The 24,815-nt window shown below is 46.0% G+C and overlaps 1 protein-coding gene across 3 annotated transcripts in view; it reads right to left on the reverse strand.

Moving 5' to 3' along the window:
- The window catches only part of LOC122804350 (serine/arginine-rich splicing factor 5-like), a 587,000-nt gene that overhangs the window by 300,596 nt on the left and 261,589 nt on the right, over positions 1-24,815 (reverse strand). For all 3 annotated transcript variants that reach the window (XM_044074161.1, XM_044074162.1, XM_044074163.1), the window contains exon 5: positions 14,750-14,819. In XM_044074161.1, coding sequence (XP_043930096.1) covers positions 14,750-14,819 — 70 coding nt within the window. The remainder of the gene's footprint in view (positions 1-14,749; positions 14,820-24,815) is intronic.

Below are 24,815 nucleotides of genomic sequence, written 5' to 3' on the forward strand. Positions count from 1 at the left end.
GCTTTGCTTGGCAGGTGTAGGGGGAAGTCATTGTGTCTGTTTTCTAAAAGACTGATCTATCTTCTGCACCTCTTGGGGTTGGTGCTTGCCACTGTCTGGCACTGAAAGATCCTTGAGGTTGCCCTCTACCCCTTGGGCGCCTGTATCTGCCCCTTTGAGGTCGGTCCATGGCTGGAAAGGACCAATTTTTTGAAGGCCAGTTTCTGCTGAAACGTGGAGGCTGTACCTGCAGGAAATCTTTCATTGTTAGCATTGATTTTGCTTTTTCCTCCATTTTCTTTAGCACCTTCTCAGCTTTAACACCAAACAATACATCTTTTTGAAGAGGTGCATCTAATAATTTAGCTTTGACATGATATGGTAAGGTTTGCTCTGAGTCAAGCATGCCTACATATAACACACCCCATAACAGCAGCTCTACATGAGGCCTCTAAAGCATCAAAACCACACTGCAAGGTATGTTTACCCACTTGCTCTGCACCATGCAACAAATCCTGCAACTCTTAAATCTGGTTGTTCTGGTTGTGTCATCTTGCTTTTCAGCTGAGATACCAAAAACTGTTGATACTTTAACATATGGAACTGACAGTTTAATGCCCTCATGGTTAAAGTGGCCGAGGTGTACACCTTTTTCCCCCCACCTTTCTAAAGCTCTGGAATCTCTCTCTGAAGGTAATGGGTTTTTAGCAGTAGAGGCCTTAATTCCCTTGGGACCCTGTGAAATTGTTTCTGGGTCAGCAGTATGGCTTTTATATAGGAACTGGTGGGAATCAGGAACCCGGTAATACCTGTCTGGTTTAACAGGAGCTGGAGGCAAAGAATCCGGATTAAGGCTGGCTTCTGTGTACACATCATACGATACATCTAAAACAGGAGGGATAGCCAGAGGCCTATGCTGAGGGAGCAGAAGAAATTCCCGGAGCCTTTTCTTGGAGTCTGAGTAATCTTTGCCTTCCCAATGAAAGTGTTCCCTCAATGTATGCAGGGTTTCCCCAAAAGAGAAGTCCTCAGGGGGGGGGGGGAGACCGATGGAATAGACTCCTCTGCATCAGAGTCTTCAAAAGGAGAATAGGCATAATCCTGGTCCTCAGATAGTTCTGAGGTAATAGAAGCTTGATCTGAGGAAGGGTAGTCTTCCTCTAATCTGGGCCTTTTGTCAGAGGGGGGTTGAGAACACCTGATGAGTAATCAAATCCTCAGCCATTTTAAGCATTTGTTTTTTTAGGCATAGTGCCTTGAGAGGGGGTCTGAGGAACCTGTTTTTTGGTTTTCATGGCTGCTTTGGATTTAATGAAGGCTTTAATAGAGGAGGAAGGCCTGAAGACCCCTTAAGAAATGGAAGGCCTGTCTAAATTCTGAGTTTTCCCGCCAGAAGTGGCGTCAGGATCTGTAGTAGGAATGGGGGCAGAGGAGCCTGCGACCTCGGGTACTGAAGACACCGGTAATGCATTGTCATCGGTAGTCAGGGGCTGCGTAGCCACCTCGCTGAGTACCGGAGAACCAGTAGTCGGCCTTAGCGTTGTTTCAGTAGGTGGTGCGGACCTCGAATGTCGGTCCTTATCTCTGAGTTTTTTGCTCAAAACTGGAGTCTGAGTATCCAACGACATAATACAATTACATTTTTTGCCGAAAAAGTGAAGGGCGAACTCCGCCCGACATTTAATAGTGCGTTTATTGAATCTAGCACAGAAACGGCAGGCAGAGACGTCGTGGTCTGGGCCTAAGCAAGGTATACAGAGAGAGGAAATCCTTATGCGGTATTTGCTTCCCACAAGAAATGCAATTAACTGTCTGACATCGGTCTGAGGCAAGAAAAGTTTCCCCAACTGGGTACTTGGCTTTCAAGACTTCGGCTGAAATACTTTCGTAAATCTCAGGAGCTGGCCGACCGGCACTTGCCAACTGCTATGGGCACCGCGCGGCAAGAAAGACTGAAGAATATGGCGTTGGCTGCCTCTTATACCCCTGCCGCGCTGACGTCAGGGAAGAAGCAACGACAACCGACGCTGGACCTAGACTTTGGAATTCGGCCGACCGAGGACCCGCCTGACGGCAGGATAACCCATCTGTTATGACTGCAGCTGCATGCACGATGATCAAAGCAAAGTGTGTTTTCCAACACTGCCAGCCTCACCAAGAAAAAATAGTTGTGTAAAATCTTACCATAGATGTCCTTCTCTTCCAAGTTGCAATATTCTTGGTGTTCATAGGTAGGTATTAGGCTATTGGCCTTAGGGCCTATATAAGCCTAGCCAAAAAGGTACCCTGGCTTTCGCCACCCATTCCCACCGTGGGATATCCTGCCTTCAGGCGACTCTTACGTCGACTCCTACACAAAAACTTCAGCTTGGCTGTTGCAGCTGCGTGAGATGTCACACGTACGGCCATAAACCAGAGACCCTGTGTGTCACGTCTGCACGCACAATCCTAAGAACTTAAAGCAAAGCAGGAAAGTAGATAGCCCAACAGGATAGGCTGCCAAAGGTGACATGTAAAAGGCCCTGGGTCTCGCCTGTAATGGAGAGAGGCATCAGGGAGCAGTTAAACTGGTAGAATCAGTGAGAGGGAATGGTGGGTGGGAAGGAATACTGCAACATGGAAGAGAAGAACATCTATGGTTATGGTTAAGATTTTACACAACTATTCTGTCATTCTACTCCTATGTTGCAGTATTCTTGGTGTGGGAGAGTACCACAGCTTAGTTTGATGAAAGGGTGGCGGATGCACAAGATAATTCCACAAAGCCTTGTAGGATTGCCCGGGCAAATTCTCCGCATGCTTTGGTGATTTGGTCCAATTTATCATGCTTGGTGAAACTGTGGATAGTGGACCATGTAGCTGCTTCCATAATGGAAGCTGTGTCCATGCCTTTTTGGAAGACCTTGTAAGTGGCCACTGCTCTTGTGGAGTGTGCCTTAACCCCAACTGGAGGGGTTTTTCCGTGGCGAGTAGCAGAAACAGATTGCCTTTCTAATCCAGGATGCAATGGTCTGTTTGGTGACCGCCTTACCCAATGCCCAGGGGTGGAAAGATACAAAGTTGTTTGGATTTCCTAATGTCTTTAGTCTTGTCCAGGTTGTCCAGGTAAAACCTTAGTTGCCTGTAGACATCTAGGGAGTGGAGTATCCTCTCCTTGGGTAGTGGGAGAGGGGCAAAAATTGGGTATGTGAATGGACTGATTTAGAGATAAGACACTGACTCCCTTGGGCATGAAGGAAGGGTTGGTTCTCAATGTGACCCTGTCCCTATGAAAAATAGTATAAGGTGAGCATGCCATTAAGGCTTTTAGCTCGGAAACTCTTCTGGCAGAGGTAAATAGCCACTAACAGTACTGTTTTCCAAGTACAAAACTGTACAGAGGCTGTATTCGCAGGTTTGAAGGGGAGCTGGGTGAGTTTTTCCAGGATGAAGTTCAGGTCCCATGGAGGAATAGGCTTCTTAGGTTGTCTGATGTGCAAGACCCCTTTAAGAAGAGTTTCACATGTAGCCTGGCTAACAAGGGGGGATCTAGAGGCAAGCAGGCTGATAATGCGGGGAGGTGCACTTTCACTGATGAATAGAAAAGTCCACCCTTTATACGCTGACCCATATGAGAGGACTAGGGGGCGTCCGCCTCGCAAGGGTCCCTTTCCTGTCCTAGACACCACTGAGTAAATCTTTCCCATTTGGCAAGGTATGATTTTCATCACATATGATTTCCTGGCCTCCCTCATTACTGATGGCACGTCCTCTGAATAGTGGTGTCTGAATGGGTTTAGTAATTTATCACCCACAGAGTCAGGGATAGCACTTGCTAGTGTGGGTGTAGGAGAGTTCCTTTGTCTTGCGTCAGGTCCACCTTGTGGGGTAACTTGCAGTGACTGCCCTTGGCTAAATTGTATAGAAGGGGGAACCAGTGCTGCCTTGGCCAGTAGGGAGTCACTAGCAAGATTTTTGGTTTGTCCTTCCCGATTTTCAGAAGGACTTTCTGAATCAGAGGGAAGGGGGGTACAGGAACTCCCCCTACCAGGTGAAACTGAAGTTGTCTACTCTCCAGGCTTGAGGGGAGTAAGTCTTTGTGCAGAAGGTCTGCAGCTGCCTGTTCAGGAGGGGGGGGGGGGGGGGGAGGCAAACAGGTCTATTTGTGGAGTGCACCACCGGTGCACTGTCTAGAAAGACCATCCTGTCCAGCATCCATTCGTGTTGTGGACAGGAAGTTCTGCTCAGGTCTACTCGCTGCTTGTCCTGCGAAGGGATTTAACTGGCTTGCAGGGATAAATTGTGCTTGTATGCTAGGTCCCAAATTAGTAGGGTTAGCCTGCACAATTGGTATGCTTTGGTACCTCCCTGTTTGTTGATGTACCACATAAGTGGTACTGCCGATCACTATCAGAAGATGACTTGGAAGCAGTAGTGGTAGGAAGGTCTATAGAGCTGAAAGAACTGCTGTCATCTCCTTTACATGCGCTTGGTTATCATGGGAGGATGCCACTGGGCTTGGACTAAGTGCAAGGTGGCTCCGCAGCCTGAGTCCAAGGCATCTGTATGCAATATTTGTGTGGGTTGAGGGGGCTGCAGTGAAGCCCCAGGTTTAGTTGTACTTGCTGGATCCACCAAATGATTTCCTTCTTCAAACAGAGAAGAGGGATAACTTGTTCCAAGTGATTCTGGTGTTGTGACCAGATATTTTTGAGGTACCACTGCAGTTTTTGCATATGCATTCTGGCCAATGGTAGCATGGGAATGGTTGCTGCCATCAATCCCAGGAGTTGAAGGAATTGCCTTGCAGTGACAGTCTGGGAGAACAAGACTTCCTGGAAGTGGGAAGTTAGAGATAGAACCTTCCCCTGTGGGAGAATGGCTTCGTTCTGTACTGATTCTGCAACCTAAGAATATCTTATCCTTGTCTGGGTTCAGGGAGAACTTCGAGGTTTGGGGTGAACCCTAGACTTTGCAGAAGGGACACAGTGAAATGTAGATGCTTAAGGAATTTTTGGACTGTGCTAGGATAAGGATGTCGTCCAGATATGGGTAAATCTTGATTTTTGGATCCTGCAGAAGGCAATGGCTGGAGCTAGGCACCTTGTAAAACACTCTTGGGGCAGTGGATAAACCAAAGGGCAAGGCCATAAATTGGAAGTGCAAGGATGGGACAGAGAAACGCAGGAAACATCTGTGTGAGGCCCTGATGAGAATGTGCAGATGAGCATCTTTTAGGTCCAAGGTGACTATGAAAGCATTTGAGGGTATGAAGGGTAAGAGTGGGAAGTGATAGCATTTTGAAGGAGGGTACCTGCAGGTAAAAGTTTAGGAAGGAGAGATCCAAAATGGGTCTCCAGGGACCGTCCTTTCGAGGGACCAGGAACACGCGGGAGTAGAATATCCCTTTCCTTGTCCTGTGGTAACTTGCTCAATTGTGCCTTGTTGTTGCAGGTCTGACAATTTGTGTAATAAGACTACACTTTTTTGGGGGGAAATTAGTTTCCAGGATAGAAAGTACCCTTTTTGAATAATGGTAAATACCCATTGGTCTGTAATGATTTTTGCCAGAAGGGGAGACAGTGGGTAAGGCGAGCTGATAGGGGCAGATGGCTAAGGCAGTCACTTATTAGGACCAGCCCTGTCCTGAAAGGGTGGTCTAGGCTGAGGAGGTGGGCCAGTAGGCCTGGATGAGAAATGTCTTCTGGGTCTGGAGGAGGAAGCAGCAGAATGCGGGTTACACCTATCAAAGGTAGTCTTAGCTGGGTAGTTCTTATAAAATTTGGGTATAGGGGATACCAGGAGATGTTTTCTATCCTGTTAATTCTTTGCTTTTTTCTTGCAGATTCTCAAATAGGTCTGTAGATTACTTTCCAAAGAGGAAGTTGTAATCCAGGGGGGCATCCAAGATTTTGGACCAAGTCCTCTGGCAGATTCTGTAGTCTAAGCCAGGAATATCTCCTAAGGACAGATGCTGCACAGCAAGCAGAAGCTTCTGCAGCATCGCAGCTGCATCTTATGGATATGTCTTGCCACTTTTAGGGCTAAGGACAATTTGGAGGAGATATCCGTCTTAACTGGACTGTCCAAGATTGAAGCCAGCATAGATGTGGCTTGGGATACTAAGTCCAGGGCATACTTGGTCGTGTGTTTGATCATTAATGGCTCTGAAGGCCAAAGTGGAGGAAGTGTACAACTTCTTGCCTATCCTATCCATGGATTTGCTATCTTTATCTGTGGGCAATAGGGAGGCAGAAGGTAACAACCTAGACTGTTTATCAGGGGCAGTGGCAATCACTGCTGGGTCAGCTAAGGGTGGTTTTGAGGAATTTTTGTTACTCTGGCATACTGAAGTGGTCTGGGCACAGTGCAGGAGGCGGAGTCAGGTGTTCTAGAAGCTGCAGTAAAGGCATCCAAGTAAGCTAGAAGAACAGGGGGTACAGCTGTAGGAAATGGTGACTTCACTTGCAGCAGTTCAAAATATCTTTTTTGGGTTTTCATTTGGAAATTCTCTCATTTGAAACACTTTCATTTTGGTGATTGTTTCACCAAATGTAATGTCTTCAGGTGGAGAAGACCCCTCCACAGAATCCTCATGAGAATAATATTCCTTGGGAGAATCAATCTGGGATGCATACGAGACGGATTCAGAGGAAGCGTAGGAAGATTCATATTCAAGGAGGGGAGCCAAGGGGATAGAAGCAGAGGAAGGCCTAGGGCTTTGCAGGGGCAAAGTAGTTGTGGGTGAGGCAGAAGGCCCAAGGGCCATAAAAACCTGCATAAGTGAAGAGGTGAAGGCCTCCCAGTCCAGAGGTGCTTCAGAAGCAGGAGTAATGGGTTTTGTTTTCTGCTTCTTTTTGGTCGGAGTGACCTTAGGAGTCTGTCTAGAGCCGGGTTTGGCAGCGGCTGTATCCAAGGTCTGGATCCCGGTTGAAGGAACCACCAAATCTGTTTCCCCCTTAACAGTGACAGGCGGTGTCTGAGCTCTGTGGACGTGCCAGTCGGCTGTGCAGCAGCCTCCAGGAGGGAGGATGATGGAGCTGACAGATCCGCCAAGCACTCAACTACATCGGCAGCTGGTGGGGCATCTGGGTGCGAAGCGGCAGGCGATGAATGCCTAGGCATCTTTGCCTTCTTACATGGAGGTTCTTGGGTGGCATCCAAAGCAGGATCCATCCTGAGAGCCAGCCGTTTGAGGCACAGATTTTCTAAGTAAAGAATTAAACCTGCAAGGCGGCTACGCAAGGTCATAGGAACAAAAGATTTACAAATAGGGCAGGCGTTATGGTAGTGTTCCCGGCCTAAGCAGAAAACGCAGTTTGTCATGGGCGTCCTTAGAGAATTTGGCACCTGCACTCTGGCACTTTCCCTTTTTCCCCTGACATCAGCTGAAAGCTACAACCACCAAGCCTAAGCAATGTGAAAGATCGGTAAAATATTAGAAATGCAAAAACCCAACAGGTTACTTTACCTATAGTTGATTTGACGTTTAGAGCGCGACTGTACGATGCTGAAAAGTTCGGAGGATTGTGCATGCAGACGTCGCACATAGGGTCCCTGGTTTATGGCCCTACGTGCGACGTCCCATGCAGCTGCAACAGCCAAGCTGAAGCTTTTGTACAGGAGCCGATGTACGAGTCGCCTGAAGGCAGGAAATCCCACATCAAGAATACTGCAACACAGGAATAGAAGGACATAATACAGTTTCTCCACAAAATGTTTTCAGTTAATATTATTCTTTTAAACTGACAGAAAAAAAAAGTACAGTTTTGTACCTACCATAAATGTAGATGTCCGATGGGTATGCATCTGCAGTCTTTACATATGGGTTGTCCTGCCTCAGGCAGCCCCTCGGCCGGATTCCAAAGTCTGGGTCCGGCGTCGGTCGCCTCCATCCAGACGTCAGAGTGCCTGGGATATAAAAGCATCAGCAGACGCCATCTTCCTCAGTTTTTCTTGCCCCAGATGCCAGTTGCCCTCTAAGTAAGGCTAAATTTGGATAAATGAAAAATTCCAAACATGCACAGCAATAAAAAACAAATACACCATAAAAGATAACCCCAGCTAGCTAAAAAGAGGGATAGGTATTCAAAATATACCACAGAGGGGTAGGGAAATCCTGACTGCAGATGCATACCTATCGGACATCTACATTTATGGTAGGTACAAAACTGTACTATGTCCTTCAAGGATGCATCTGCAGTCCTTATATATGGGTAGAATACCATAGCCAAGCTGGGGGAGGTAGGACCTAAGAAAAGGATGGTGTAGCTAACATGCCCTGCAGGACTGCAGTAGCAAAGCCTGCTCTGGATCTGGAATATAAGGGCAAATTGTAATGCTTGGAAAATGTATGCACGGAGCTCCATGTAGCAGCTTCTAAAATGTCCTTTGTAGCCACCCCTCTTAAGAAGGCTGTGGAGGTGGCTGTTGCTCTGGTGGAATGAGGCCTAATGTTAGCTGGCACAGCTTTTCCATGAAAGGAGTAACAGAACCGAATGCAATTTCCTATCCATTTTGAAGTGGTCTGTTTGGAAATTGCTTTTCCTTGTACACCAGCAGCATATGCTACAAAGAGTTGGTCAGTTTTTCTGTAAGTCTTAGTTCTGTCCAAGTAATATCGCAACTGCCTGTGGATGTCCAAAGTATGCAGAAGTTTTTCTCCTTTATTTTGTGGATTTGGAAAGAAGGTAGGCAGGTGAATAGCTTGGTTCAGTGAAACCCTGGATACCACCTTCGGCATGAATGAAGGATTGGTTCTCAAAGAGACTCTGTCCTGATGAAAAATGAGAAATGGCTGAACTGCCTTGAGGGCCTGTAACTCAGATACTCTTCTCGCTGAGGTTATGGCCAGGAGGAAGGCATTCTTCCAAGACAGGAATTGTAGTTCTGAAGATGCTGCTGGTTCAAAGGGAGGAAGAGTTAATTTTTCCAACATGAAGTTAAGGTCCCATGTAGGCACTGGTGGTTTCCTTGGAGGGTTGATGTTTTTTATCCCTCTTAGAAACTGTCTTAGCAGAGGATGAGAGAATACAGGTGGGTCAGTGTTGTACTCTGCTGAATTTGCTGAAGCATGGATCTTTATGGAGGAATAAGAAAGGCCATTATGGAGCATTTCAGCCAAGTATTCTAGAATATGTGGAATGCTCATGATGGTCGGATCTTTACCCTTTGCGGTGTTCCAGGTACGAAATCTTTTCCATTTTGCTGAATATGCTTTTCTTGTGGAAGGCCGCCGGGGTTCCATGATGATATCCTGTACCCTCTTGGATCGTTTATCCTGACAAGGAGTCAAGGTATTCTCCAGGCTGTCAGCTGCAAGGTTTTTAGACTGGAGTGCATAGTCTTGTAATTGTGCTGTGTCAGAAGAAGTGGCCATTGCGGTAGAGGCCAAGGTTTTGTGCGTGACATACTCCTTAACAGTGGGTACCAGTGTTGTCTTGGCCAGTCCAGGGCTATCAGGATTAGTTTTGGTTGCTCTATCCTGATCTTCAGTAAGACCTTGGTCATTAATGGAAGAGGTGGGAATGCATATACTGTTAGAGTATTCAAGTTGAATGAGAGGGCGTCCACTTTCCAAGCTTGAGGATGATATGTCCTTGTGCAGAATTTCCTCAGTTGATGGTTGTGGTGGGAGGCAAAAAGATCTATGTCCAGCGTTCCCCATGCATGTGTAATCTGGAGAAAAATATCCGGGTGCAACATCCATTCATGTGGATCCATGATGTTTCTGCTCAGGCTGTCCGCCAGAACATTGTCTTTTCCTGGTACGAACTGGGATTGTAGTTCTATATTGAGTTTCAGGGAAAGGTCCCACAGATTAAACGCCAGCCTGCAAAGAGGGTATGAATGGGTACCCCATTGCTTGTTTATGTACCACATAACTGTGGTATTGTCTGTCTTTATTAACAGGTGACCTTGGTGCAGGAAGAGCTTGAAGTGCTCGATGGAATGTATCACTGCCAGCATTTCCTTTTGGTTGATGTGCAGATGCAATTCCTTTTGTGTCCATTGCCCTTGAATGCATCTGCCTTCCAATTGAGCTCCCCCATCCATGGTCTGAGGCATCCGTTGTAATGGTTTGGCTGATATGTGGCTGGCTGAAAGGCAGGCCCATGTTTGACTGGCTTGCTTTTGCCCACCACAGGAATTCCTTGTGAAGGCAAGGAATGAGGGGGATCAAAGTTTCTAGACTGACTGTGCTGAGACCATAGACTCCTTAGGTACCATTGTAGTTTCCTCATATGCAGCCTTGCTTGTGGAATCAGAAGAATGCAAGATGCCATGAATCCCAGGGCCTGCAGGATTGTCCTTGCAGTTAGCTGGGGTTGTGTGGTCAGATTTCTGAAATAATCCGGTAGTTGTGCTTGTTTTTCTTCTGTGAGAAAAGCCATCTGGGTGTTTGCATCCAGTTTTGCACCCAGGAAAATTATTCGTTGGGATGGAACAAGTCTTGATTTCTGAATGTTGATTGTGTATCCCAAGGCCTGTAGTAGTCGGATGACATAGTTTAAGTGTTCTACCAGTGTTTGCTGGCTGTCCGCTTGTATGAGGCAGTCGTCCAGGTATGGGTAAATTTGAATCCCCTGAAGTCTGCAATGTGCAACTACTGATGCCAGGCATTTCGTGAATACTCTGGGCGCAGTAGATAAGCCAAATGGCAATGCTGAGAATTGATAATGCTCTGAACCTGCAAGAAATCTGAGGTGTCTTCTGCAACTTTGTCTGATAGGGACATGCAGGTATGCCTCCTTGAGGTCCAGAGTTACCAGCCAGGACCCCTTGCCCAGCATGGGAAGGAGTTGCTGTAAGGTCAGCATCTTGAATTTTGGCACGATGAGGTAAGTATTCAGTGTGGACAAGTCCAGTATTGGTCTCCATTGCTTTTCTTTTCTTGGAACAAGGAATAGTCTGGAATAAAATCCTTGGCCTTGTTCTGAGAGAGGAACCCTTTCTATTGCCCTCATTTGAAGTAGCTTGGAAATTTGTTTGAAAGCCTCTGGCCTTTGGTTTGGTGGCAGGTTTGGCATGCCTTGTCTTTTTGGTAATGTATGAAAATGGAAGCTGTATCCTTTGTCTATTTGCAGTATCCATTTGTCCTTTGTAATACTGTGCCAATTTTTTGAGAATAAAGATAAATTTCCGCCCAAAGGTGCTTCCAATTGAGCCCTGGTTGGTGGGGTCATAGTCAAGTCATTGAGATGGTCCTTGTGTAGTAGTTGGTCCTGCCGTACCTCTCTGGTTTGGAGGCTGCCATTGACATCCTCTGTAGGAGCCTCAAGCTTGCCCTCTACCTCTGGCACGCCTGTTTCTGCCTCTTGGAAATCTGTCTGTGCCCAGAAAGGACCAATTCTTAGAAGGCCAATTTCTGCTGAATCTTGGTGGCTGGAACTGTAGGAAATCTTTGACTGTACTGATTTAGCCTTTTCCTCAAATTTCTTTAAGACATCTTGAGCCGTGGAGCCAAATAACTTGTTTTTCCAGCGGAGCATCCAGCAGCTTTGCTTTAACATGATCTGGCAGTGTTTGTTCCTTCAGCCAAGCATGTCTACGTATGACTGCACCTGTCACTGCTTACCTACATGAAGCTTCCAATGCATCACCACACTGCAAGAAATGGTTGCTAACGTGCTGGGAGTTATGTACCAGATCCTGAAGTGCCTTGCGATCTAGGGGTTCAGGTGAAGAAAGTTTTTTATGCAATTCATCTAAGAAATACTCTTGGTACTGTATCATATGGAATTGACAATTTAATGCCCTCATAGAAAGAGTGGAAGTATACACCTTTTTACCTCCTCTCTAAAGCCCTGGACTCCCTTTCAGAAGGGAGTGGGTTTTTAGTAGTGGTGGTTGCAACCCCTTTAGGGCCCTGGGAAATAATTTCTGGGTCAGCAGAGTGGCCCTTGTAAAGGAAATGATGCGAGTCCGGGACCCTGTAGTACCCATCGGGTTTGACAGGAGCCGGAGGAAGGGAGTCAGGGGAAATACTAGACTCAGAGTACACATCATCAATGACATTTAAAACCGGAGGAATAGCCAAAGGCCTATGTTGAGGTAAAAGCAAAAAAGTTCTTAATCTCTTCCTGGAGTCGGAGAATTCCTGGCCCTGCCATTTGAAATGCTCTCTCATGGAGTGGAGCGTCTCCCCAAAGGACAACTCTTCAGGAGGGGAGGCAGAGGGTATACATTCCTCTGCATCAGAATCCTCGTAGGCCATAAAGGCCTCCTCCTGGTAGTCTGATGGGGCAGAGTCATCTGAGGGTCTCATCAGAAGACTGGGGATCTGTCTGCTCAACCCTGGGCCTTTTGTCTTGAGGAGGTTGAGAGCCCCTGTCTGGATGTGGCTAAGAGCCCCTAATTAGGGAAATAAGGACCTCAGCTAAACTTAAAATATGTGAACCGGTAGTGGATCCCTGAGGAATAGTCTTGGGAGGGAGAGATTTTGGCTGTTTAGCAGCTTTAGCACATGTAAATGCCTTAATGGACATGGATACAGGAGGCCTGGCTGCCCCACGTGCTGAAGTAGTCCTATCTAGAGAAATGGTGTCGGATATTTCCAGAGCACCGGTTTCAGTAGGAAATTCTATAACCGACTCAGAGGTAGCCTCCGGGGCCGAGATTGTCGGTTGTGTGGTACAGTCGGTAGCACCGAGGATTCGGTTTCGGCAGAGACTGCGACACTCGCGGTAGGCCTGGGTGTGGTTTCGGTGTCGGTCCTTTTCCTTACGCTTTTTAGCTAAATGTGAAGTCGGAGTCTCCGACGGCATGATATAAGCAAAAGCAGAGCCGAAAAACTCCTCTGCAAACTCCGACCGACGTCTAAGTGTCCGTCGGTTGAAGGAAGCACAGGCTAGACAGTGGTCTGGGCCTAAACAAGGTAGGCAGTAAGAGTGGAAATCTTTATGAGGTATTTGTTTCCCACAAGTTAAACAGTTATTCACTTTTTCTGACATCGGCTGAGGCAAGAGAGAGTCCCCAACGGGGTACTTAGCTTTTTAGAAGTCTTCGGTAGTAGTAATCTCTGGTTCTGACCGACCGGCACTTGCGAACAGCTTCTGCTTCGGGCGCCACGCGGCAAGAAAGACTGAGGAAAATGGCGTCTGCTGATGCCTTTATACCCGCTGAACTGCAGCTATGACGTCGGGTGAAGTGCGACATCAGCAGAGGCCAGACCCAGACTTTGGAATCCGGCCGACCGAAGGGCTGCCTGAGGCCAGGACAACCCATTTGTAAGGACTGCAGATGCATCCTTGAAGGACATCCACGGACTGTGTGTCGGTCCTTGTCCTTCCGTTTTTTGGGTAAATGAGGAGTCGGAAGCTCTGACGGCATAGTGTAACAGTATTTTTCCCAAAAAAATTCCTCTGCGAACTCCGCCCGACGCCTAAGAGTGCGTCTATTGAAAAAGGCACAGGCTGCACAGGCCGAGACGTCGTGGTCTGGGCCTAGGCAGGGTAGAGTGGAAATCCTTATGAGGTATTAGTTTCCCACAAGATAAACAATTATTAACTTTAACAGTTTGATCTGACATCGGCTGAGGCAAGAAAGAGTCCCCAACGGGGTACTTAGCTTTTTGAAGTCTTCAGTTAGCTGAAATCTCAGGAGCTGGCCGACCGGCACTTGCGATCTGCTTCTGCTTCGGGCACTGCGCAGCAAGAAAGACTGAGGAAGATGCCGTCGGCTGACACTTATATCCCAGGAGCTCTGACGTCGGGATGGAGGCGACCGCAGCCGACGCCGGACCCAGACTTTGGAATCCGGCCGACCGAGGGGCTGCCTGAGGCAGGACAACCCATATGTAAGGACTGCAGATGCATCCTTGAAGGACATCAAGGGCTCCGTTTAAAAGTATATTGTAGTCTCAAGACAGTCCATTAAAAGCTTTAAAATAACCTTCCAGAAAAGAAAAGTAATAAAACAGACACATTTAAGAAAAAGAAAAACCTAATTTTTTTTCACAAAGGGAACTCATCTACCCAGCAACGGAAAGTACAAGCAGACCATCAAACCTCAAAAGATTCGGGAAGCATACTCTTGTGCAGCAGGAAAGCTCTGAAGGGTTTTGAACCGAAACTTGCCTCAGAGTAGCTCAACTTGAGCTGCTTGACAGTTTGGACATGTGGAAGGTGCCCAGAAGCTTTGGAAGCTGGCTGGCCATTATATCCTTGGCAGGATATAACCCATACAGCTTAGGCTACTGCAGCAGTGATCAATATGAACATCTGAAAGGATAAAGAAATTGAAAGAATGTTACCAGTTGGTCTGTTAGCATAATACGAGTTAGCCTCGAAGACCAAGCCAGTCCCTTGTCATTCCTACCAAAACACAGATGTTTTTTCTCAATTTAATTAATTAGCATCTGTTAGCTTCACGTTTGTGATGAATGGTAAATACTTACATAAGCAAAGTACAAAAAAAAAAATTTTAACAGCATGTTGCTCATCAATAGTGCTGCATGCTTCCATTTCAATTCTGAACTGCATATATATATATATAAACATTGAAAGAAAAAGAAAAATTCAAGTCTGGTTAGAACAGGACTCAACATCAACACAAATTCTAGCAGTGACTGAACATGAGCTTCAACTCACCACTAACCATTAGCAGTACAAATAACCTTCCATAAGATTTGTCAGGCAACTTTAACGGAACTAAACGGAGTCGAAGTACATACAACTTCATACCAGAAGGGAAAAAGAAACCTGTGATGAAATTAATGCAGAGTAATCCAAAATGATTAGCTCCATTCAATAGCAGTTGTTCTACCATCAATACAGAGTTTTGTTCTTACCTGCCAGCTAACTCCAGAAGAGAGGTTTTCCACAATAATCCGATATTCAGTGCGTTGTGGAGGTCCATACCTGTTCAAAACAAACCAATTAGAATTGCAATAGAAAACATAAGCAGTTTATTGGCAACTAAACTATGCTTCTGGCACCATAAGCAACCTCAAAAGACTTCCTTTTAGAAGTAAATTCTAACAAATAAATGTAATTACTTACACTTCAAATGACCCTTTACTTTTACTTATATATGCATCTGCAAGTTTCAGGTGAATTCCATCACGTGGCAGACAATTAACAGCAGAAAAAAATGTAGTTACCGTTATTTTCCATAACTCTAGATCTGCAAGAAGTGCGTCTATCTTCCGTAAAATTCAAAACTATATGCCACAGGAATTAGGTCCGCTTGGCACTTGACATTTCAAGCTGTTTGGTGTAGTAGCACCCCTTCCCACACACTATTATACCCAATCTCTCCAGTTCTTAAGCTTCTGTTCCACGAGGATACATACTTGTAGGCAACCCTGATAAACAGATGTAGTAAGACAAAGGCATAGCACTTTTACTACACATCTACCTGCTGCAGTAAGCAAAGAAGGGACAGCAGGAAACCTGACCACATGCTCTGTGACACTGGTGGGGGATGGATACGAGAGGCTGCTACAAAACATGGACACGTTTTACAAATCTAGTATTATGGCAAATACATAAAAGCCATATATCTTTCTGAACAGTCAAGACAAGAGTCTCCAGCTAAACACCTGGGTGTACCCCAGTTAGGTAAACATGCTCTTTACTGCAGCAGCCTCCAAGGAACACTGTGGCCTGGTGGCAATGTCCAACTTATAACCCTTCAAGTTTAACCAAGGCTGCTGTTGTATAAATGTCACCTACTAATGCATTACTCAGGACAGTGATGACAGTCACTGCTACTGAGAGGATGGTCACACCCTGCTTTAATGAAATATCACAGCCTGGCTAACACCACACTGGGAAAAGTACAGTTGTGTACACTTACCATAAACGTAGATGTGTATTCACGGTTGCAGTGATCACATTTGGGTAATCTGCTGGCAGGTTGCCCTCAGTCGGCCTGATTAACAAAGTCTTGGGTCCTGCGTCGGTTGCTGTCCCTTCTTCCACGACGTCAGGTTGTCAGGGGTATAAAACATGCAGCAGACGCCATTACATCAGTTTTACTTGCCCCACGTCAGATGCCCCCCAAATGGGGAGCCAATATTTAAGCAATTAAAAATACAAAAATATACCTCCAAACAAAAGCAAATATACCAAAAAGGCTTTTAAGCATAGTAAAGGAAAGAAGAGGTACAGTGAGAAAAAATAGGGGGATGGAGGGAGGGTAACCAGGACTGCAACAGTGAATACACCAACATCGACATTTAGGTGTACACAACTGTACTATGTTCTTCATGTTTCACTGTTGCAGTCATTACATTTGGGTAGATAACCAAAGCTATGGTTGGATGGATTTAAACAATATTAGGACCAACTATAAGGCTCTGCAGGACAGCAGAAGCAAAGCCAGCTCTAGATTTAGAGAAGAAAGGTAAATGGTAATGTTTGGTGAATGTATGAACTGAGCTCTGGGTAGCAGCTTCTAGAATGTCTCTGGTAGGAACACCTCTGAAAAAGGCTGTAGACTAGATGCAGTCCTGGTGGAATGAGATCTGACCCCCCTGGGGGATAGTTTTACCATGGTACATATAGCAGAAACAAATACAATGGCTTATCCATTTGGAAATAGTCTGCTTTGAAATGGCCTTTCCCTCTGCAGCAAACTCCACCAGTAGTAGTTCAGACTTTCTCGGAGATTTTGTCCTGTTTAAGTAAAATCGAAGTTGTCTGTGTACACCCAATGAATGCAGAAACTGTTCCCCCTTGTTCTGTGGATTGGGAAAGAAAGTTGGCAAATGAATGGTCTGATTAAGAGCCACACTGGATACCATCTTGGGCATGAAGGATGGAATGGTCCTGAGAGACGCCCTGTCCGCATGAAAAACAATGAAAGGCTCCACTGCCATAAGAGTCTAATTCGGAAATCCTTCTAGCTGAAGTGACTGCTAAAAGGAAAGTGGTTTTCCAGGAGAGAAATGTTAAGTCTGCAGTAGCAGCTGGCTCGAAAGGAGGGGAGAGTTTTTCCAATACAAAATTGAGGTCCCAGGCAGGGGTTGGAGCTCTTCTGGGTGGTCTTAAGTTTTTGGCCCCTCTGAGACACTGCTTTAGCAGAGGATAAGAGAAGAGGGGAGGTTCTGTTTTGTAATTAGCCGAAATGGCTGAGGCATGGATTTTTATGGAAGAAAAGGACAGGCCCTTGTGAAGCATCTCAGGTAAATATTGTAGAATCCGAGGAATATTGGGCACTGTTGTGCTTATCCCTTGTGATAGATTCCAAGCACAGAATCTTTTCCATTTGTCAGCATAAGATTTTCTAGTACTAGGCTTTCTTGCCTCCAAAATGACATCACAGGTTTGCTGAGGGATGCAAAGGGTGAATTTAGCCACGCTGCAATATTTGAAGTTTGGAGCAGTGTGCGCAGAATTTGGTTGTTCTGCTGAGACAGTAAGGTGTCTGAGGCAGGTGCCACGGTGGAAGGTGTGACACATTGTGCAGGAGTGGGTACCAGTGTTGGAGGCGCCAGTCTGGAGCAATCAAAATCATTTTTGGTTTGTCCTGTTTAACAATTAGTAGAACTTTGGAGAGCAGTGGCAGAGGGGGGAAAGGCATATATTGATAGAGGATCCACTTCCCAGGCTTTTTTGTGTTGAGTCTTTGTGCAAAACTTGCCCAACTGATGGATCTTTTTGCCTCACCCCAGAACTATGTCTGGACTCCCCCATTTGCGTGCTAACATGTTGAAAATCCGTGGTTCCAGTTTCCAGTTGTGCGAGTCCATGAGATTTCTGCTTAGTCCGCCTGCCAGAGTACTCCGCTTTCCTGGCAGGAATTGAGCTTGTAGTGGAATACGACAAATCAAGGCCGTGTTCCACAATGCCATGGCTAGTCTGCAAAAGGGGTAGGAGTGTGTACCCCCTGCTTGTTTATGTCACAACTGTGGTGTTGTCAGTCTTTACCATTAATTGTCCGGGATGAAGGTAGTCCTTGAAGGCCGTCAGTGCATTCTGTACAGCTAGCATCTCTTTTTGATTGATGTGCCAGTGCATTTGATTTGGGCTCCATCTGCCCTGAATGCACTTTCCTGCCAGATGAGCTCCTCAGGCATAGTCTGATGCATCTGTAGTTAGGGTTTGGGCGGCAGGGGGTGGAGTGAATGGCAGTCCCTTGTTTTGGTGGCAGGCCTCTGCCCACCATAGAAACTCTAGTTGCAGGCAAGGTATGATAGGAATCATTGTTTCCAGGCTGTGACAATGTTGACTACATAAACTTTTTAAGTACCACTGAAGTTTCCTAATATACAGTCTTGCATATGAAATTAGAAGAATGCAGGCGGCCATGAACCCCAAGGCTTGCAGAATTTGTCTTGCAGATGGAAGGGTTTTTGTGGCCACCTGTTTGAAGTACGTCACCTACTGAATTTGCTTTTCTGGCGCAAGGTAAAACATCTGGGCAGTTGTATTCAAGCTTGCACTCAGGAATGTTAATTTTTTGAGAGGGTACCAGTTGTGATTTCTTTTCTTTTATGGTGTACCCTAGACAAGTTAGAAATTTTTTTTTTTTTTTTTTTTTTTTTTTTTTTTTTTACAAACGCCAGATGTTTTTGAAGAATGTCTAATTCAGGCAGAAAACGGGGACAATCATCCAGATATGGATATATTTGAATATTTGCTTGCAAAATGCAATTACAGGAGCCAAGCACTTCGTGAAGACCCTGGGTGCAGTAGATAAGCCAAAGGGCAGTGCAGAGAAAGTACAGTTTTGTACCTACCATAAATGTAGATGTCCGATAGACATGCAACTGCAGTCATAACATGTGGGTTGTCCTGCCTCAGGCAGCCCTCGGTCGGCCGGATTCCAAAGTCTGGGTCCGACGTCGCATTTCTCTCAGTCAGAGCGGCTGGAGTACATAAGCATCAGCCGACGCCATTTTCTTCAGTGTTTCTTGCCCCAGATGCCAGGTGCCCTCCAAGGAAGGCTGTAATCAAATTGGAAGACAAAAACAGGATTCCAAACAAATAAATGAGCAATAAAACAAATACACCATAACAGATATCCCCAGCTAAGAGTAACAGGGATAGGAGTGGACCTTAGGCACAGAGGGGTATGGAGGGAGGGAAAATCCGACTGCAGTTGCATGTCTATCGGACATCTACATTTATGGTAGGTACAAAACTGTACTATGTCCTTCAAGAATGCAACTGAGTCATAACATGTGGGTAGAATACCATAGCTTAGCTGGGGGAGGAGGTATGCTCTAGGAAAGGGATGGTGTGGCAATCAAACCCTGCAGGACTGCCGAAGCAAAGCCTGCTCAGGATCTGGAAAATAGAGGGAGATTGTAGTGTTTGGAGAATGTATGCACAGAGCTCCATGTAGCAGAATGTGCTTGGTAGGCACCCCTCTTAAAAATGCTGTAGAGGTGGCTGTAGCTCTTGTGGAATGTGGTCTGACATTGGCTGGAACAGTCTTTCCATGAAAGGAATAACAGAATCTGATGCAATGTCCAATCCATTTAAAAATAGTCTGTTTTGAAATTGCTTTTCCTTGGACTGCAGGGGCGTAAGCTACAAAAAGTTGTTCAGACTTCCTACTGGCCTTGGTTCTGTCCAGGTAGTATCGAAGTTGTCTGTGAATGTCCAAGGTATGCAAAAGTCTTTCCCCCTTATTCTCAGGATTGGGGAAGAAAGCAGGCAGATGAATGGCTTGATTTAGAGAAACCCTAGGTACCACCTTTGGCATAAAAGTAGGGTTGGTCCTTAATGAAACCCTGTCTCGGTGGAAAATAATAAAGGGTGGTATTGCCATTAGGGCCTGTAGCTCCGAAACCCTTCTTGCTGAGGTAATTGCCAACAGGAAAGCTGCCTTCCATGAGAGAAATTGCAAGTCAACTGAAGCTGCTGGCTCAAAAGGAGGTAGAGTCAGTTTTTCTAAGACAAAATTGAGGTCCCAGGCTAGCACTGGGGCCTTTCTTGGTGGCTTAATGTTCTTGATTCCCCTGAGGAGCAGTCTTAGTAAGGGGAGAGAGAAAACAGGAGGATCAGTGTTGTATCTAGCTGAAATAGCAGATGCATGTATCTTTATGGAAGAATATGAGAGGCCGTTATTTAACATATCTGCCAAATATTCCAAGATAAGTGGGATGTTCAGCAATGATGCATCATGTCCCTTGCTGGTATTCCAATTGCTGAATCTTTTCCACTTTGCTAAGTAAACCTTTCTGGTGGATGGTCTTCGAGCCTCTGTTAGTATCCGATGAACTTCCTTGGAGAGAGATAAGCTGAAGTTATTTATGGGATCTCCCAGGCTGTTAGCTGCAGTGTCTGAAGATTTGGATGCAATGTTTTGAAATTGTGTTGAGTCAAAAGTAGAGGCCACTGAGGGAGGGCCCACCTCCTGGTGTGACATATGCTCCGTAGTAGTGGGTACCAGTGTTGTCTTGGCCAATCCGGAGCTATTATGATTCCCTTGGGCTTCTCTGCTTTGATCTTTAGTAATACTGAGGTCATCAGTGGCAGAGGTGGGAATGCATAGATTGCTAGGGAGTTCCAGTTCATGTCGAAGTGAGTTGTCTGAAGGCCTTCGGATGTAACCTCCACTCATGTGGATCTGTGAAATTCCTGCTTAGGCTGTCCGCCAACACATTGTCTTTTCCTGGAACAAACTGGGATTGTAACTGGATGTTTAGGCTCAGTGATTTCTCCCAAAGCTGCATTGTCAGTCTGCAAAGGGGGTAAGAGTGGGTGCCCCCCTGCTTGATTATGTGCCACATCACAGTGGTGTTGTCTGTCCACGTCATTAAATGGCCTTGCTGGAGTTGGTGTTGAAAAGCCTCGATGGCATGCATTACTGCCAGCATTTCCTTTTGGTTTATATGCAGATGTGTTTCCTTTGGAGACCACTGTCCTTGTATACACCTGCCTTCCATGTGCGCCCCCCATCCAAGGTCTGAGTTGTCTGTAGTCATGGTCTGTGTTCTGTGGTTTTTTGAATGACATACCTGTGTTTGCCTGGCTCACCGAGGCCCACCATAGGAATTCCTTTTGTAGGCATGGAATGAGTGGTATGATTGTCTCCAAGTTGTTGCTGTGTTGAGATCAAATGCTTTTTAGGTACCATTGAAGCTTTCTCATGTGTTGTTTTGCTAATGGAACCAGTAGAATGCAGGATGCCATGTAACCCAGGGCCTGTAGGAATCTCCTTGCAGTCATCTGGGTGAGTTTTGCTAAACCTTTGAAGTAATGAGTTAACTTCTCTTGCTTGTCTTCTGTCAGGTAAGCCATCTGAGAGGCTGTGTCTAGTTTGGCTCCTAAGAAGATTATTTGCTGGGATGGCTGCAGTCTTGACTTTTGGAAGTTGACTGTGTATCCCAGAGCTTGAAGTAATCGTATAACACAATCCAGGTTTTTTGTCATCAATTTGTCGTCCGCTTGTAAGAGGCAGTCGTCCAGGTACGGGTAAATTTGTATACCCTGGAGCCTGCAATGAGCAATTACTGAAGCCAGGCATTTTGTAAATACTCTGGGTGCAGTAGATAAGCCAAATGGCAATGCTGAGAATTGATAATGCTCTGGCCCTGCAAGAAATCTGAGGTATCTTCTGCAGCTGTGTCCGATAGGGACATGCAGGTATGCCTCCTTGAGGTCCACAGTAATCAGCCACAACTCCTTGCCCAGCATGGGAAGGAGTTGCTGTAGAGTCAGCATTTTGAACTTTGGTACTATGAGAAATGTGTTTAATGCGGACAAGTCCAGTACTGGTCTCCATTGAGATTCTTTTCTTGGAACAAGGAACAGTCTTGAGTAAAACCCCTGTTCTTGTTGTGGAACTCTTTCTATTGCTTTCATTCGAGTCAGCAGAGTGATTTGCTTGATAGCCTCTGCCCTTTGATTTTGTGGTAGGTTCGGCATGCCTTGTTTTCTTGGTAAGGTATGAAAATGAAACCTGTACCCTCGGTCTATAATGTCCAAAATCCATTTGTCCTTTGTCAGTCTGTGCCAGTTTTCTGCAAACAGAGATAATTTCCCGCCCAAGGGAGCTTCTAGTTGTTCCCTGGTAGGCGGTAGCAGAGGAAAGTCATTGAGTTTGTGGTTGTTGGGCAGGTGAAACCCCTGCGTCACTTTGGTTTCCTGGCTGCCATTGTCGTCCCCTGTAAGGGCCTCTGTATTGGCCTCTTCCTCGGCCACGTCTGTTCTTACCCCTTTGAAACTTTTCTGGATTAGGAAAGGACCAGTTTTTTGAAGGCCAATTCCTACTGAATCTGGGGGGTTGAACCTGGAGGAAATCTTTCACAGTCTGAACTGATTTTGCTTTTTCTTCGATGGTCTTTAACATCCTTAGCATTTGCACCAAAAAGCTTGTTCTTTTCCAAAGGTGCATCCAGAAGTTTTGCTTTTACACGATCTGGTAGAGGTTGATCTTTTAACCAAGCATGTCTACGAATCACTGCCCCTGTCATAGCTGCCCTACATGAAGCTTCCAGTGCATCATATCCACACTGCAGGAAGTGATTGCTTACTTGCTGAGTTTTATGTACAGCTTCCTGCAAAGTCTTCCTGTCTAAAGGATCAGGAGAAGCTAATGTTTTTTTGTAAATCTTCTAAGAGATAATCCTGATATTGTAACATATGAAAAAGGCAATTTAAAGCTCTCATAGATAAGGTAGTGGATTATAAACCTTTTTGCCCCATCTCTCCAATGACCTTGCTTCCCTATTGGAGGGCAAAGGATTTTTTGAGGTGGAGGCTGAAACTCCTTTAGGCCCCTGTGAAATAGTTTCCAAATCAGCAGAATGGGCCCTGAATAAATGGGAATGAGTTTCTGGGACCCTGTAATACCTGTCTGGCTTGGCTGGAGCAGGAGGAAGAGAATCAGGGGTAGCACTAGAGTCAGAATACAAATCATCCAGAACATCAAGTACAGGAGGAATAGCTAAGGGCCTGTGCTGAGGCTTCTCAAGGAAAGTTCTAAGGCGTTTCCTAGAATCAGAATATTCCTGACCCTGCCACTTGAAATGTTCCCTCATGGTGTGCAGAACTTCCCCAAAAGAAATATTCTCAGGAGGGGAGGCCGAAGGGATGGAGTCTTCTGCATCAGAGTCCTCATAGGTCTGGAAGAGCTCTTCCTGGCCAGAGTGGACAGAGCCCTCAGAGTCTTCATCTGAAGGAGTAGGGTCAGAGGGTTCAACCCGGGGCCTTTTATCAGGAGGAGGCTGGGATGCTCTCTCAGGATGGGCCTGTGAACCTCTAATTATGGAAATTAAATCAGCAGCCATGGACATAATTTGTCTCCGGAGTCGGCTGAGGTAAGGATTTAGAAGAAATATGCTTTGTTTTGCTGGCTGCCTTAGCCCTAGTGTAGGCCTTAATAGACATGGCCATAGGAGGCCTGGCAGCTCCATGTGCAGGAGTGACCTTGTCTACAGCAATGGTCTCGGGCATTTCCTCGGTTTTGGTATCCGGAGGAAAGTGTATAACTGGTGGAGTAATGTCTGGAATTGGAGTAGTCGGTAATGCGGTGTCTTCGGTTCGGAGCGGTGGAGAGACCATCTGAGGGAACCGGAGCACTCGCGCTAGGTTTTGGCGTGGAGTCTGTGGTAGACGCGGGCCGAGGATGTCGGTCCCGGTCGTTTCGCTTTTTGGGAGTTTGCGATGTCAGAAGATCCGACGGCATGGTGTAAGCAAATTTATCGCCGAAAAAATCTTCAGCGAACTCCACCCGGCGCCTGAGTGCGCTTGTTGAAGCGAGCACAGGCTACACAGGCCAAGACGTCGTGGTCTGGGCCCAGGCAAGGGAGGCAGTAAGAGTGGAAATCCTTATGAGGTATTTGTTTACCACAAAAGACAATTGTTAACTTTTTGAGTAACTTCTGACATCGGCTGAGGCAAGAAAATGTCCCCAACGGGGTACTTGGCTTTTTTGATGACTTCGGTATCGTAGAATACAGGGGCTGACTGACCGGCACTTGCGAACTTGCTTCTGCTTCGGGCACCGCACGGCAAGAAAGACTGAAGAAAATGGCGTCTGCTGATGCTACTCCAGCCGCTCTGACATTGGAGAGAAATGCGACATCAGCCGGCGTCGGACCCAGACTTTGGAATCCGGCCGACCGAGGGTTGCCTGAGGCAGGACAACCCACATGTTATGACTGCAGTTGCATTCTTGAAGGACATCTAGTAATACAAATAGCTTGCTTTGAAGCAGAGGTACCCTCTGCAAGATTCCCTGATTGGGATATGCAGGTAAGCCTCTTAAGTCAAGAGTTACCAACCAGGTATCTTTGCCTAGCATAGGAAGTAACTGTTGAAGAGTCAGCATCTTGAATTTTGGAATGTCCAGAAATGTGTTTAGAGTAGATAAGTCCAGACTTGGATGCCATGATTTGTCTTTTCTGGGTACCAGGAAAAGCCTTTAATAGAAACCTTGTCCCTTTTCCTCTTCTGGGACTGGTTGAATAGCTCCCATGTTCATGAGACCGTACTTGTTTCTGGGCCTCTGCCCACTGATTTGGGGGAAGGTCTTGACCATCCGTTTGGGGCTGGCAACGTGTGGAAATGAAATCTGTATCCCTAGGATACTACTTTTAAAACCCATTTGTCCTGGGTTATAAGTTGCCAGTTTCTTACATGAAGTGCCAATTTCCCCCCCAAGGGGGCGTCTGAAAGGTAAGTGCTTGGTAAATGTAGAGAGAAGTCATTTAGACTGCTTTCCATAGGAAGGTGTTTTTTGCTTCCAGATTTGGAGGAGGCACCCCATTGTTTTGTTCTAAAAGTCCCTTGTGACTGAAACCTGGAGCCTTTTTAATGTCTGGGTTTGACTTGAGTGGCTCTGGAAGGAACTGGAATGGACCAGTTCTTAGTAGGCAAGTGTCTACTAAATCTTGGAGGTTGCACTTGTAAGAAATCTTTCACAGTTTGCATAGATTTAGCTTTATCTTACAT

Source organism: Protopterus annectens, chromosome 6.part0 (genome assembly GCF_019279795.1).
Source record: "Protopterus annectens isolate FY-2018-M chromosome 6.part0, PAN1.0, whole genome shotgun sequence".
Classification (NCBI taxonomy): Eukaryota; Metazoa; Chordata; order Ceratodontiformes; family Protopteridae; genus Protopterus; species Protopterus annectens.